This window comes from Podarcis melisellensis, assembly GCF_964234715.1.
Source record: "Podarcis melisellensis genome assembly, chromosome: 4".
NCBI lineage: Eukaryota > Metazoa > Chordata > Lepidosauria > Squamata > Lacertidae > Podarcis > Podarcis melisellensis.
In genome coordinates this window covers 102,134,622-102,148,031 of record NC_138531.1, presented here as the reverse complement: position 1 = coordinate 102,148,031, position 13,410 = coordinate 102,134,622, and the positions used below count along the sequence as shown (strand labels likewise).

Below are 13,410 nucleotides of genomic sequence, written 5' to 3'. Positions count from 1 at the left end.
GACTTAAAAATCAACCTTTTTATTTTTTAAAGAAATGGTATTGCAGTGCTAAAAAGGCTCAAGAAAGCAATTCCTGTAGTAGCTGGCATCTTAGCGAGCCCAGTGCCACTCTGCCAACTGTCTCACTCCCAGCTAACTAATCTGGAAAGCTGTCTTGTCATCTCTGTCTGTAAAGACTTCCGTGTCCCTTGAATTCACAATTAAGCATTTCTGGAAGAGGAAATTATATGCTTTTGTTTTAAAAGCACTAATACTGGGCCACTGACTGTGCAACCTGCCAGCCCTGCCCTGTAGGAACCTCCAACTTTAAAGATTGATCTTTTGGTGTGGCAGCAACGGTACTTTGGAACTCTCTGCCACTTGACATCAGGGAGGAGGCTTCACGGTCCACTTTGCAGCATTCAATATTGTTACCGCTGCTGAGTTTGTGATAGCTAAATATTGAGGAGAGAGCAGCCAATCTCCTATATATATCTGAATAAATTGAGAAAGTCTGGTTTTCAGTAACTACGATTAAGCTAAGTTAAAATGCTAATATTCACCTCAACCTTCTAAGCACCTGCACAGGCATGTTTTTAGCAGGTTCCCCAAAAAGGTGGGAGGGAGGTGCCTGCTTGATCTCAAGATAGAAGAAGAAGAAGAAGAAGAAGAAGAAGAAGAAGAAGAAGAAGAAGATGATTTTTATTCATTCCCCGGCCGAAAACGGGCTCAGGGTGGCTAACACCAAACATAAAATACAGTTTAAAAAAAGCAAAGAACCAATTGATTAAAATGTAGCTTAAAATACAGCTTAAAATGCAGCCTTATTTTACTGGCGACTCACAAATCAAGACCAGAAGGGGATGAAACATCAAATATTCACCAGGGTCAGCTATCCATGCTGGTCCTATATGGGCCAGCAAAAGGCCCGAGGGAAAATTTATATATAGGATCCCATATAAGGGGTCCCATCAAAAAAAGAAAGAGGAGGATCAGACTGAGTCCAGACCAAAGGCCAGGTGGAACAACTCCCTCTTGCAGGCCCTGCGGAAAGATGTCAAATCCCACAGGTCCCTGGTCTCCCGTGACAGAGCATTCCACCTGTTCGGGGCCAGTGCTGAAAAGGCCTTGGCTCTGGTCGAGACCAACCTAACGTCTTGAGGCCCGAGACCTCCAAAATGTTGTTATTTATGGACCATAAGGTCCTCCAAGGGGCATACCAGTAGAGGCGGTCCCGTTGGTACGAGGGTCCGAGGCCGCGAAGGGCTTTAAAGGTCAGAACCAGCACCTTAAACCTGACCCTGTACTCCACCGGGAGCCAGTGCAGCTGGTAAGATAAAAGATTAAATCCCACCAGACATCATGGGACTTGTACAGGGTCATCCGAGCCTTTGGCAGCAAGTAATTTATAAGTTATTTTTTCAGCTAATGCTGAAATCCACATATTTCTATACCAAAGTGAAATCTGGAAATCATGTAAGGTTTTCAGTGCTGGGTAGAGGTTTGGGTGTTGGATTCTATGACCTGGGGGACCAGGGTTCGAATCCCCACCCAGCCATGAAGCTCCCTGGGATGACCTTGGGGAGAAAAAGGTGGGATATAAACGAAATAATTGAAATAAATAAGATTTTCTGGACTTCCGGGCTAGCGCGAACGGCTAATGGCGGATTCCCTCCGAGCTCCGGAGGGAATCGGCTCTGCTGAGGACGGGTCTTGCCGTGCCGGCGACACGGGGACCCTCAGAAACCGCAGGCGCGGAAGCCTGCGGACTTGGTGACTCGGCGGGCACCTCAAGCGCCCTCCCCAACCCCCGAAGAGCCTTTTTAAAGGCTACGGAGAGGACCCGAGAGTGGCGTGGTGCTGAGAGTAGATCGCTACCTCAGCGGAGCGAAGCCGCGAGCCATGGCCGGAGAGCGCTGTCTTTCTTCCTGAAATTTGGACTGAAACAAAGAACCCGTGAGTAAAATGAAATTTCGACACTAAAGTTCTATCATTGATTGGAGTACGATCGGGGGATGTGTTAAAAGGAAGTCCACACTCCCCCCCCCCCACAAAAAGATTTAAAGCAAGGAGAGGAGCACTAAGGTGGAAAGACTTTTGTGTTCAGACAGACAACTTGCACGAATTGGATTAAAAAGTTATTGTGCTGGAGAGGAGAGAGGAATTTTAGAAGTTTTTGTGTAATTCCCCCCCCCCTTTTGACCCGGGAGCGCCCTGCGTGTGAGCCCGAGGAAAAAGAGCAAAAAGTTTGACAGCTGTCAAAAGAGCTGTCAAACGGGCGGTTAAAGTTTGGAACTGCGATACTTAATATCTTTTTGGATTAAAGGTGGTACATTGAAACTGAACTGATTGGAAACAAAGTAATTTTGAATAACAAAGTAACGGATTGTTGGAAAAGAACTATTGGATTGGTAATCCCCCTGGAGGGAACTAAAGACATTGCAATGGCTGCAGAAGGAAAATTACTGGCAGAGATAGAAAGGATGTTCTTTCTCGTGGGAATCTTACAAGAGCAGAGTGCGGATATGAACAAACAGCTTACGACCTTGAACCTTAAATTGAGCAACTCTGCTGATGACATAAAGTGGGTGGAAAAAAACCTGGCAGCTGAAACAGAAGAGACAGCTTTGGAAATGGGGGGAAAAGAAGAAGAAGAAGGAGAGGAAGTTCAGATGGAAAGTATTAATCAAAAGCCTGCAGCTTCAGGAAACAAAGGAAATAAAGAAGACGACCAGTGGATTATAAATCTGCAAAAGGAGAGAAAGACAAAGGAAGAAGCCCCTGGAATATTTGAAATATTGGAATACAAAAGAACAAACAAGCATGATTGGGACTGCTTCTTCAAGTTTGAGTATGGGAGACTGGCTGATCCTTGGCAGCAATTGCTATTGATTGATTTGGAGGGAGGAAAGAATGGGGAGCTTGGGACACAACCTCTTCGAGAATTGAAGGTCAACAAGCAACAAAACCGGCGGAGAGAGACTAACTGGGGCCTAAGAGCCTCGGACGTGAGAAATCCGGGCTAAAACTGTCTTTTTAGGACATTGGTTTGGGAAGGGACAGAAACCGGGTCAGGGAGGGAGGGGGAGAGTAGAATAGTAAAAATTTATGATTTATGATCTTTGAATTCGGATATGTTTTTGTTTAATATAAAAAGGAAGGAATTCGTGGGAGAGAATCTAGGTCGACCTTAGAGAAAGGAGCTAATGTGTAAAAATTGGATAAGTAAAATTGAGCCTAATAAAAAGTGTTAAATATTAAGAATAGATAATAATAATATATTGAGAGAAGAGGAAAAAACTTGCTGAGTAAATTAATGAAATTGGGATGTGGGAAGGGGGGGTGTGGGGAAGTCAAGGAAAGAGGGTAAAGAAAGTAAGGGATAAAATTATATATGTTTTATTTTGTATTTGTGTGTGTGTTTGTCTATAAAAAATGTGAAAACTCAATAAAAATTTTATATAAAAAAGAAATAAATAAGATTTTCTATTTTGGAGCAATGGAGGTTCTGGCAGCCGCTAGCCTCCTGGTCAAGAGTTCGTGAGAGCTGACGAAATGGCAAAGTGGCAAACCTAGAGCCCTCTCTGTGGGCACACGCACTGTAATCCCAGCAGGGCCTTAGCCTCCTTGCCCGAGCGAGGGGCCGGCCAGTCTGTTTTTCCTACTCAGGAGTAAGCTGCCTTGAGTTCAGCAGGGCCTGACTCCCAGGTCACTAAGCATAAAGACGGCAACCTTAGAAGGGGCTGCTGGGTTGACATGTTCGCTGGGCTTTCCCATGGAAGCCAACGGAGGAATTCATTCCTTGGAGGCTGTGAGCAAAGGGCAGCCGAAGAAACGGCAAAATATAAGAACCACCACCACTGTGGCAACGTGCTCAGGGAAGGCGTTTTGGGAGTTAAAATGTTAAGCAAGGCAGCCATTGGGTTGATGTAGGCCAGGCCCATATCCAGTACATACACTCAGACACCCACTGCCCAGAGACACCCAGAGATGGGCTGATAAGGATTACCAAGGAAGGACAGGGAAGGGGCATGTCCAACTCTTCATGCCCTGTCTCTAGGCAGAACCTCATGTATCTCTCTGGAACACAGTCTCCAGGCAAAGCAGTTTTTGTCTCTAGGCAGAATCTATTGTATCTGTCAGATTATGTGTAGTGCTGTAACTTTTGATTGGCTAAAGACCTGATTCAAGAATGTATAAAGGGAAGCCTCCCCTGTTGGGAGGGGCCGGACTACGGAACTTATTCCTCCGTGCCATTGCTTGCTGCCGGCAAACAATTAAAACTTTCTTGCTTTAATACTTCTGTTGCTGCGTGGTCATTTGACTGGCCTGACTATTTGCTACACCACCACCCATCTGGCTGGGTTCATTTATTTATATTAATTTCTACGTGCGCACGCAGACAATCATTGCACTGGGCAACAATTTTTTACTTTTTGAAAGTTGTCCAGATTTCTACAACTGATTTAGGGTATTTTTGCACTGCTGAATCAGGAAATGGCATCCGTTTCTCTCCATCAGGTCAGGTTTACTGTAAACTGGATGGTGGGCATTGATAAAGGTAAGTACACGTAAATTGCATGTTGCTTCACCATTTTTCAAACTTCAGGGCTTGAACTTCCATTTCTTGGAATTCCTGGAATGCTCAGCGGCAGGGAGGTCTCTCTTCAGAGTCCAACAGTAGTCAGCCATCATGACTGTGTCCCAGCGACCCTGATACCTGGTCTCCATCTCTTTCATGTCCTGATGGAATCTCTCCCCCTGCTCGTCACTCATTGAACCCAGGTTCTCAGGAAACCGGTCCACATGTGAAAATAGGTAGTGCATCTTGACGCTCATGTTGCAGCCCAGGTTTCTGAAAGCAGTCAGCATGTTGTTGACAAGTTCTGCGTAGTTTCTGGCCTTATTGTTGCCAAGAAAGTTATTCACTACCAGAACAAATGCCTTCCATGCTTCCAGTTCCACTTCGTTCATTGAGTTTCCAAACTCTGGGTCTCTGATGAGCTGGCGGATCTGAGGACCGTCAAAGATGCCAGCTTTCAACTTCTCCATGGTCAATCCTGGAAAAGCCTGGCACAAGTAAGTGAAGCAGTCACCATCCTTGTCCAGAGCCTTGGTGAACTGCTTGATTAAGCCAAGCTTGATGTGCAGCGGTGGGAAGAGTATTCTGTCTCTGTCCACCAGAGGGTCGTTGATGACGTTCCTTTTTCTGCAAGGCACCAATTCCTCCCGCACAGGCCAGTCCTTCTTTGTGTAATGCTGAGCACGGTCCCTACTATCCCACATGCACAGAAAACATGGGTACTTGGTGAAGCCAGACTGTTGTCCCAACAAAAAGTTCACCATCTTCAGGTCAACACAAATAAACCCCTTATGCTGATCATAACCAATTTTCTCCAGCACATACTTCACCGCTTCATAGTTCTCCTTCAGTGTACTCGAGTGAGCCAGGGGTATAGAGGCAAACTGGTTGCCGTTGTGTAGCAGAACACATTTCAGTGATCGCTTGCTGCTGTCAATGAACAGTCTCCAATCTTTGGCACTCCAAGCTTGAGCAGAAGCTGCGCAATATCTGCACGGTACACCAAGTCCTTCTCTTCCGAGAAAAAATGGAGGTACTCTTGATGCCTGTTGCGGAAGAAGCTGATGCGAGCACTGTCAGAGAGGAGGTTTTTTTCCTTCAATCTGGATGCCAACAGTTTGGCAGAGTCCTTCGACAAGCTGAGGTCGCGAACTAGATCATTCAACTCCTTCTGGGAAAATGGATGTAGAGCATCATCTTCAAGAACCACTTCTTCTTCATGTCCTTCAACACTGAGGCATCTTCATCACTAATGTCAGGAAGTTCTCCGAAGATAGGCACTGAAATTTCATCATAATGAGCTACAGGACGACATGCTGATTGATGATCAGGATACTTCGTGGGGCGGCTGTCCCATTAACTTAGTTTTGATCCCCCAACTTTATGCTTTGCCACACCAATTTATGGAAGATTTCGAGGTTTTATGACTTCAAACTGATCCTTTTTTGACATAATCACCCAGAACTATCGGACCTGAATACTTCTTGTCATTAAAATAATCATTTCCAATCAAAACAATTATTCGACATGGCATTTTACCCCCACCAACTTCTTCTAAAATGCTCCACACAAGCGTACATGTGAACAAAAACGTAAAAAAATTACATGTGGCCATAGCTCAAAAACGTGACCTGATTGAGCAAAACCAATGTGATTTTTGGATTCAACGCATCAGATTTGTACTAAATCAACTGAAAAAACACAGACAACAAATTTTTTGTTGACCAGTGTTATTATCTTATATTAAAAACTGGCAGAGGGTCTCTTAGTAGAGCCCTCCAGTGCACATTAGAGGCCAAAATTGTGGAACCTTCTGGACAAAATGTATCTCCGAGGTTTGATGGCTCATGACACCGCTTTGTTTTGGAGGAATACCAAGGCTTTTTCTGTGGGGACGCATACCCCTAAACATTTTGTGAATTTAACAGGAGAAGAAATTCACTGTATTCATTTTCCCAGATTTGAACTGTATTTATCCCCCCCCCCCCGTGGTGATTTTCTTGAGACAAAATGAGAGTACCCTAAACATTTTCTTAAGGAAAAAAAGCACTGAGTTATACCATAAAATCATGTATCAATGGAAATAAAATTTAATGAGGAATGTAATGCAATAACTTTTATGAAGGATTATTTATTACAACAGCAGTCATAAAGAAGAAACGTGAAAACACAGGAAAAATGAGATGCGCAGGTTAAATAGCCGTGTTGGCACTTTGCGATAAAATCAATGGGTTTGGGGTTGCAGTTTGGGGACTCGGTTTGTAAAAGGTTCGCCATCACTGCGCTAGAAGGAAAGGAAAGTGGGGGGGGGCGTCCCCCCAAAAGCATCTCTGGAAGTGGGAAAGAAAGAAAAGGCGGAGGGGAGAGGTGGGCACGCTGGGCTTGGCAAGGGTTAAAGGAACAGAGCTGCCTTCCTAGAGAGGCCAGGAAGCAAGGGGGGCAGGTCCTCCAGAGCCAAGGCCCCTCCCTCCCCAGTCCTTCCCTGCTTTGGTGTCTCTGCTGCAAGGGCTGCCTCGCTCTCCCCTCCCGGGATCTGGTGAGTCTCCTCGCTCTTTGGGATCTGGTGGGGGTCCCAGGGCTGCAGCAGGGGAGGGGGCCTGGGGGGCCTGATCTGCTCCTGCAGGGGGGGGACCCCAAGTCAGGGGGGAGGAGAGGGTCCTGCCAGGGAGGGGCCAGGTCTGCCACGCTCTCCTTCCTGCAGATCAGAGGATCCCAAACTCATTTGGCCCTCCGCCCCCCCTTTCAGAAAAGATCTCCCTTATGTAAACAAAGGGGTCCCTGGGACCTTAACTCTGTGTGACGTCGCTCAGCCTCACTGCACAACAGAGGAAACATGTGCAAATGGTTTTCCAAAGCTGGACAAGGAGGTGGACTAGCCCCCCCCCAAAAAAAGGTGGGAGAGAAAGGCCAGGGATAAAGAGAGGGATCCCGGCCCATAGTCTGGCTGCTGCATTGGGGACCAGTTTCCCAGTGTCTCCCAGGGCAGCTCCCCACGGAGGCCACTGCAGCAATCCTCTCGCACCCAGAGCAAGGCATCCCAGGACCACATCCTCTCTGTCCCAAAGGGATTGTGGCTGGCAAAGCAGCCGGAAATGGGCGCTGCTACTCACTGAGCCTCCAGGGACCTTGGCATCAATGGCTGTGTGTGTTAAGCTGTCTAACAGAATAATAGTAATAAATTGCCCGCCTGAATTTCAAGTGAGACGTATTTGGCCCCGTCCACTTGGCTCTCTGGGGTTGTCCAGATACATTCCTGGCCCTCGGAGCAAAGAAAAAGCGACCCCACCCCAGGAGTCTGCCTTGAGGGGGCAAAGAGTCCAAGTGCAAGAAAAGGAGACAGAAGCAGGGGAGTGGGGGGAGAACAACTCCTGAGGACCCCAGGTGAGGACCCCCACCAGAGCCAAGCATCTATTTTCCACAAGATACAAATGAGTCCCTTGTCAGTCAGTTTTGACTTCATTCATTGACTGGAAGGCAGAAGAAACCAGGCTGATTCATCTCCCAGAAATCCCTTCAGTTACCTCCACATTTTGCATTGCAATCTTCCTTCTAGGACAGCTAGGGTCTGCTTTCTTCTTCTTCTTCTTCTCCTTCTTCTTCTTCTTCTTCTTCAGAAGATAGCTCATGGTTTGGGCTGTGATGCAGTCCAGCTCTGGTTCCCTCCAAGACTCATCCATGCTTGCTCAAGATCCTGTTCCTTCTTCTGACCTACATATTCTGTAACAAAACAATGTGTTTGCTTTGTAGGATTTGCTAGAGCTTCTCATTTAGATGGACAGAACTTGGTAGAAGACCAAAGGGTTTCTTCCGATCTCTCAGAGGCTTCCTGAGAGCACAGATGGATGAGCGAGACTCAGCTGGCCCTGAAGCAGGAAGAGGCCATGCCAACCAAACTGGGAGCAGTGGGGGGTTCTGGGAAAACTCTGTGCAGAAGATCCTGGGTGAGGTGGACACCCTCTGCTCAGAAGTGCAGAGCCAGCAGTTGAGGCAGTTCTGCTGCCAGGAGGCCAAAGGACCCCGAGAGGCTTGTAGCCGACTCTACCACCTTGACCATCAGTGGCTGAAGCCAGAAAGGCACACGAAAGCTGAGATGCTGGACCTGGTGATCTTGGAGCAGTTCCTGGCTGTCCTTCCTCCGGAGATGGAGAGCTGGGTGAGGGACTGCGGAGCGGAGACCAGCTCCCAGGCGGTGGCCCTGGCCAAAGGTTTCCTCCTGAGTCAGGCAGAGGAGAGGAAGCAGGTGAGAGACTTTCCTCTGGATACTCCCAAGGGGCTCCAAACAGGACAGAGAACATCCCATAATGCTCTACTGATGGCCCATCCGTTTTCTGGGAAGGCATCCATGGAATGAAATCTAACACCCTTAATGTTTTTGTCTTTGTCATTCTCTTTCTAATATTTTTTGCCATTCGTTCTCTGTTTTGAATCCTTGTTTCTTTTTCAGGAAAAGGATCATTTTGGAGAAATGGACCTGGATTCCTGTGAGGCAGAGAGGCCTCCATTGGACACCAGAGAGAGGCCACTGGGTAAGGAGGAAGGAGTATTTTTCTGTTGGTTTTTCAACTAATCTGTGGATTCTTTTCATCTTGGTGTCTTTTGGGGCAGGGGACAGTGCTGCAGATGTGTGGGATTGTCACATGTCACATGTCTATTTCTATTCCAGCACTGATTATTGGGTCTTGTGAGCGGAAAGGGAGATACGCTGTTTCCGCTCTGTATTGCTTTTGCAGTTTTCTCTCCGAGGAAGAAAGACAGAGAGAGAATCATGTTTTTCTTTGTTCTGTTAGGTTTGTTTTTATGCGCAATAAATTAGGCTTAGATGTTCCTCCTCACGTCTAAGCTTCTGTTTGAACTCTGCTAGTCGTGTGCTCATGTCCCTGGAGATGGGCCACATCACTGTGATGGCAGACCAGAGTGATGGATCCGGGGCAACGCTGCATTGCGGAGGAGGGAGCAGCCTTGGCATTATCACCCAACAGACAGTTGGGAACAGGGGTCCAGAGGAAGGGAGATGTATTTTTGCCCAACTAAATTATGAAATGGGCACAAACCTCCAAATACTCTCAGTAGGTGAGTCTTTCTCAAAGGCCCATCTGTAATTAGAGATGCCCTGTTTCACCTGTGAGAGAAGCAGGCACTCCTGGCATCCTGCTTACCTTTTTTCTCTTGCAGGTGGCAGAAGGATGCCAGCAAGACCTCCTGATCCGCCTTTTCATGGGGGCAGAAGGGAAGCAGCGGCTGGGGAACCAGATCAGGTCAGGGGAAGCTGCCTTGTGGGGACAGAAGCCGAGGGATGGAGCAATGTCATGGGCTGGTTGGGCACAGAGGAGTGGTGGGAGGAAGCAGCCAGGGAACCAGGAAGGGAAGACGGCTCAGAGCCCGAGAGTGGAGGTGGAGGAAGGATGGGCGGTCAGAGGGAGAAGAGGGAGAAGCTGTTGCGTTCACAAAGTAAAGGAAGGATTGAATCTGATTAATAAGAATACACACAGAGACTTGAACCAGCAAGACTCTGGGAAGGGTGCGTATAATCGTGTCTCTCTGTGCTTGTCCGTATGCAGCCCCTGGCCCAGGTAGTTTTATTCACAAAAAAGCTTTTTACAGAGTGTTCGAAAGAACCAATCAGATTTCTTCTGAGCATTTCAACAAACCCACGTGGAGACAAAGTTAGATCAAAAGAAATTCTTTTAACTACAAAGACTACTACTCTGAGCATGCATACATAATCTGAGAGTAAATAAAAGAGGACTAGAGAAACTCCAGAGATCGTAAACAGGAGAGGATGGAAGGATGGCAAGGAGATAGGCATCTTTATCACCTTCCTGTGAAGCTATTTCCAGGCCCTAAGATCAGCATATCAGAAAGCTACATCAAAGAAGCTTGCCCACTATCTTTAATGACCCAGGATGCCTGCCTGGCTAAGCAACTGGGCTGTGTATGTTGACTTGTGAAGCAGAGAGAAATGGGCAGTAGAGGAAATGGCCAGAGATGCATTTGGTCAGAAATTTGGTCAGAAATTATTGTCAATGTATCAAGCCCAGTCAACACAATGCTTTCATCGTGGACACAATGGCTTGATGTATATTTTATAATTCCTCATGGTAATCCCATCTGATCCCTACAGAAGCCTGGGAAGAGGAGGTGTCAGAAGCTGAAGGGGTAACAGGGCTTAGTGAGCTGGGAGACTCTGTGGCAGAATGCAGTGAGGAATCAGAGGCAGAAGAGGAAGGAGGCAAGTGGGAGGAGGGAGGTCAAGAGGCAAAGGTGAGTCAGGAGAAGGAGGAGCCACCGGGGGCTCCCTCTCCTGCCAGAAGCCACCCTCCCTGCTTGTCTCTCAGACCCAGGAGACCCCCTGCACTGCAGGAATCTCTGCTAGATCATCCAAGACAGATGGCCATCCAAAACAGGCTTATTTTATTTCTAGATTGATAACTGAATGCAAAAATTGGTTTCTAAGCAGTGGAGAAATGAGAACAAATAGTGGCCTGGGTTCAACAAACCAGCCCCCCCCCCATTCCTCCCCCTCTCCATGCCCCCATGAGCCCCTGGAATTTGGCTCTAGGGCATTGGGAGGGAACCTTCCCAGAACAGCTCAAGAGGAGAGGAGAATGTGGATCCTTCCATCAGGCAAACTGGAACGCTTGCGAAGGCAGAATGACTTGAAAAACACAAGGCGGAGTAACACCTATTTGGACAAAGATGAACACCCGTAATTAAAATTGAGAATAAAATAAGCATCCATAATTAAAATGTGCAGCAAAGCAATCCTATTGAAACAACACTGCAATTAACAGGAAGGAAACCACAGAGCATTGTGGAGCAGATCATATTTCTCCTGTCTCAGAGGCGGACATTTCCCTTTTTCTTTTAGGGTCCAGTGTGCTTTGAAGATGTCGCTTTTCGTTTCATGGACGAGGAGTGGGCGTTGCTGGATCCTGACCAGAGAGCTCAGCATAAGGACGTCATGGAGGAGAATCGGGGGATTGTGGCCTCTCTTGGTAAGGCTCCCTGTGGGATCGTCATATCTGCCTGGAAATTCCAAAAATACCTCTATGTGACGAACCTCAGATATTTTCACAGAGCTCAGCAGCGCCCCCTATAACACCTGGGAACCTAACGCCCCCACAAAAAATAGCAAATTACATTTTTTTCTGTGAACAATCTTCCTCCAGTTCTGCCTCCTTCTACCACTATTGGCCTGGTCTGAACTTCCCAGGCCATCTTAAATGTCAGCTTCAGAGTTGTTAGGAAAGATAAGTAGCTTCTGTCAGGTTTTCTGTTTTGGTTTTTGCTCCTGTCAGTCTTGGGTTGACCAAAGAGACGAGTGACATTGCAGATGGAGGGGATGCCATGACTGGGCCAAACAAAATCCATCCCAGAGAAGAGGCAGGCTTTTCGAATCTCAGATGATAATAATAATAATAATAATAATAATAATAATAATAATAATAATAATAATATTTTGTTTATACCTTGCCCATCTGAATGGGTTTCCCCAGCCACTCTGGGCGGCTCCCAACAGAATATTACAAGCACGACAAAACATCAAACTTTGACAATTCCCTAAACAGGGCTGGCTTCAGATGTCTTCTAAAAGTCTGATACATGTTTATTTCCTTGACATCTGGCAGAAGGGTGTTCCACAGGGCAGGTGCCACCACTGAGAAGGCCCTTTGTCTGGTTCCCTGCAGCCTCACTTCTTGCAGGCAGAGAACCGCCAGAAGGCACTCGGAGCTGGACCTCAGTGTCAGGACTGAATGATGGGGGTGGAGATTTTTTTTTTTTTTTTTTTGTATACTGGGCAAGACCGTTTAGGGCAGGGGTCAGCAAACCTTTTCAGCAAGGGGCCGGTCCACTGTCCTTCAAACCTTGTTGGGAGCCGGACTATATTTTGAAGGGGGGGGACAAATTCCTATGCCCCACAAATAACCCAGAGATGAATTTTAAATAAAAGGACACATTCTACTCATATCAAAACACACTGATTCCTGGACCATCCACGGGCCGAATTTAGAAGGCGATTGGACCCAGGCCTTAGTTTGCCTACTCATGGTTTAGGGCCTTAAAGGTCAGCACAAACACTTTGAATTCTACTTGAAAACATACTGGGAGCTAATGTAGGTCTGGTGTTATGTGGTCTCGATAGCTGCCGCATTCTGTATTAGTTGTAGTTTCCAGGTCACCTTCAAAGGTAGCCCCACGTAGAGCGCATTGCAGTAGTCCAAGCGGGAGATAACTAGAGCATGCACCACCCTGGTGAGAAAGTCCTTGGGCAGGTAGGGTCTCAGCTGGCGTACCAGATGGAGCTGGTAGGCAGGTGCCTTAGACATTGAATGACGTGCGCCTCCATGGACAGCTGTGAGTCCAAAATGTCCTTCAGGGACATAGTTGCCACATTTTTAGTTTAGCCTCCAACACAGAAAAACATGAAACAATAATGTTCTGATCCAATATAAAAAGTACAATAACTTTAAAATGAACAACTTATATCAAACAAAGCCACATTAATAATCAATCAAAATCTAATAGTAATTATGTCGGTTAATGGCAAAGAACAATGGTAATGAGCACACACCCTACTCCATTTACTGTATTTTTCGCCCTATAGGGCGCACTGGCCCACAGGGCACACCTAGTTTTGGGGGGGGGAAATAAAGGGGGGGGGATTATTTGCAACTCCAGCCCCCAGCACAGGCTGCTATCCGCAAGCCTCCGGAGCCCGCAGGAACTCCCGCGGGCTCTGAAGGCTTGCGGATAGCTTCCTGAAGCCTGGAGAGGGAGAGGAGTCAGTGCGCACTGACCCCTCTCGCTCTCCAGGCTTCAGCGAAAGCCTGCATTCGTCCCATAGAACG

At 47.0% G+C, this 13,410-nt stretch overlaps 2 protein-coding genes and 1 long non-coding RNA gene across 3 annotated transcripts in view; 2 read left to right on the top strand and 1 right to left on the bottom strand.

Annotated features, from left to right (window-relative positions):
• The window catches only part of LOC309369446, a 53,735-nt gene extending 49,400 nt beyond the window's left edge, over window positions 1–4,335 (bottom strand). The window contains exon 1 of the long non-coding RNA XR_014168140.1: window positions 3,989–4,335. This is a non-coding gene — a long non-coding RNA (uncharacterized lncRNA). The remainder of the gene's footprint in view (window positions 1–3,988) is intronic.
• The window catches only part of LOC309369077 (uncharacterized protein), a 73,776-nt gene that overhangs the window by 58,193 nt on the left and 2,173 nt on the right, over window positions 1–13,410 (top strand). The gene's annotated exons all lie outside the window — the stretch shown is intronic.
• On the top strand, window positions 6,319–11,271 carry LOC309368790 (zinc finger protein with KRAB and SCAN domains 7-like; the record flags this gene model as incomplete). The annotated part of the gene is made up of 5 exons (XM_081909097.1): window positions 6,319–7,097; window positions 8,309–8,801; window positions 9,006–9,087; window positions 9,734–9,893; window positions 11,121–11,271. The coding sequence occupies exons 2-5, from the start codon at window positions 8,400–8,402 to the stop codon at window positions 11,269–11,271; spliced, it is 795 nt and encodes a 264-aa protein (XP_081765223.1). The 5' UTR covers window positions 6,319–7,097; window positions 8,309–8,399.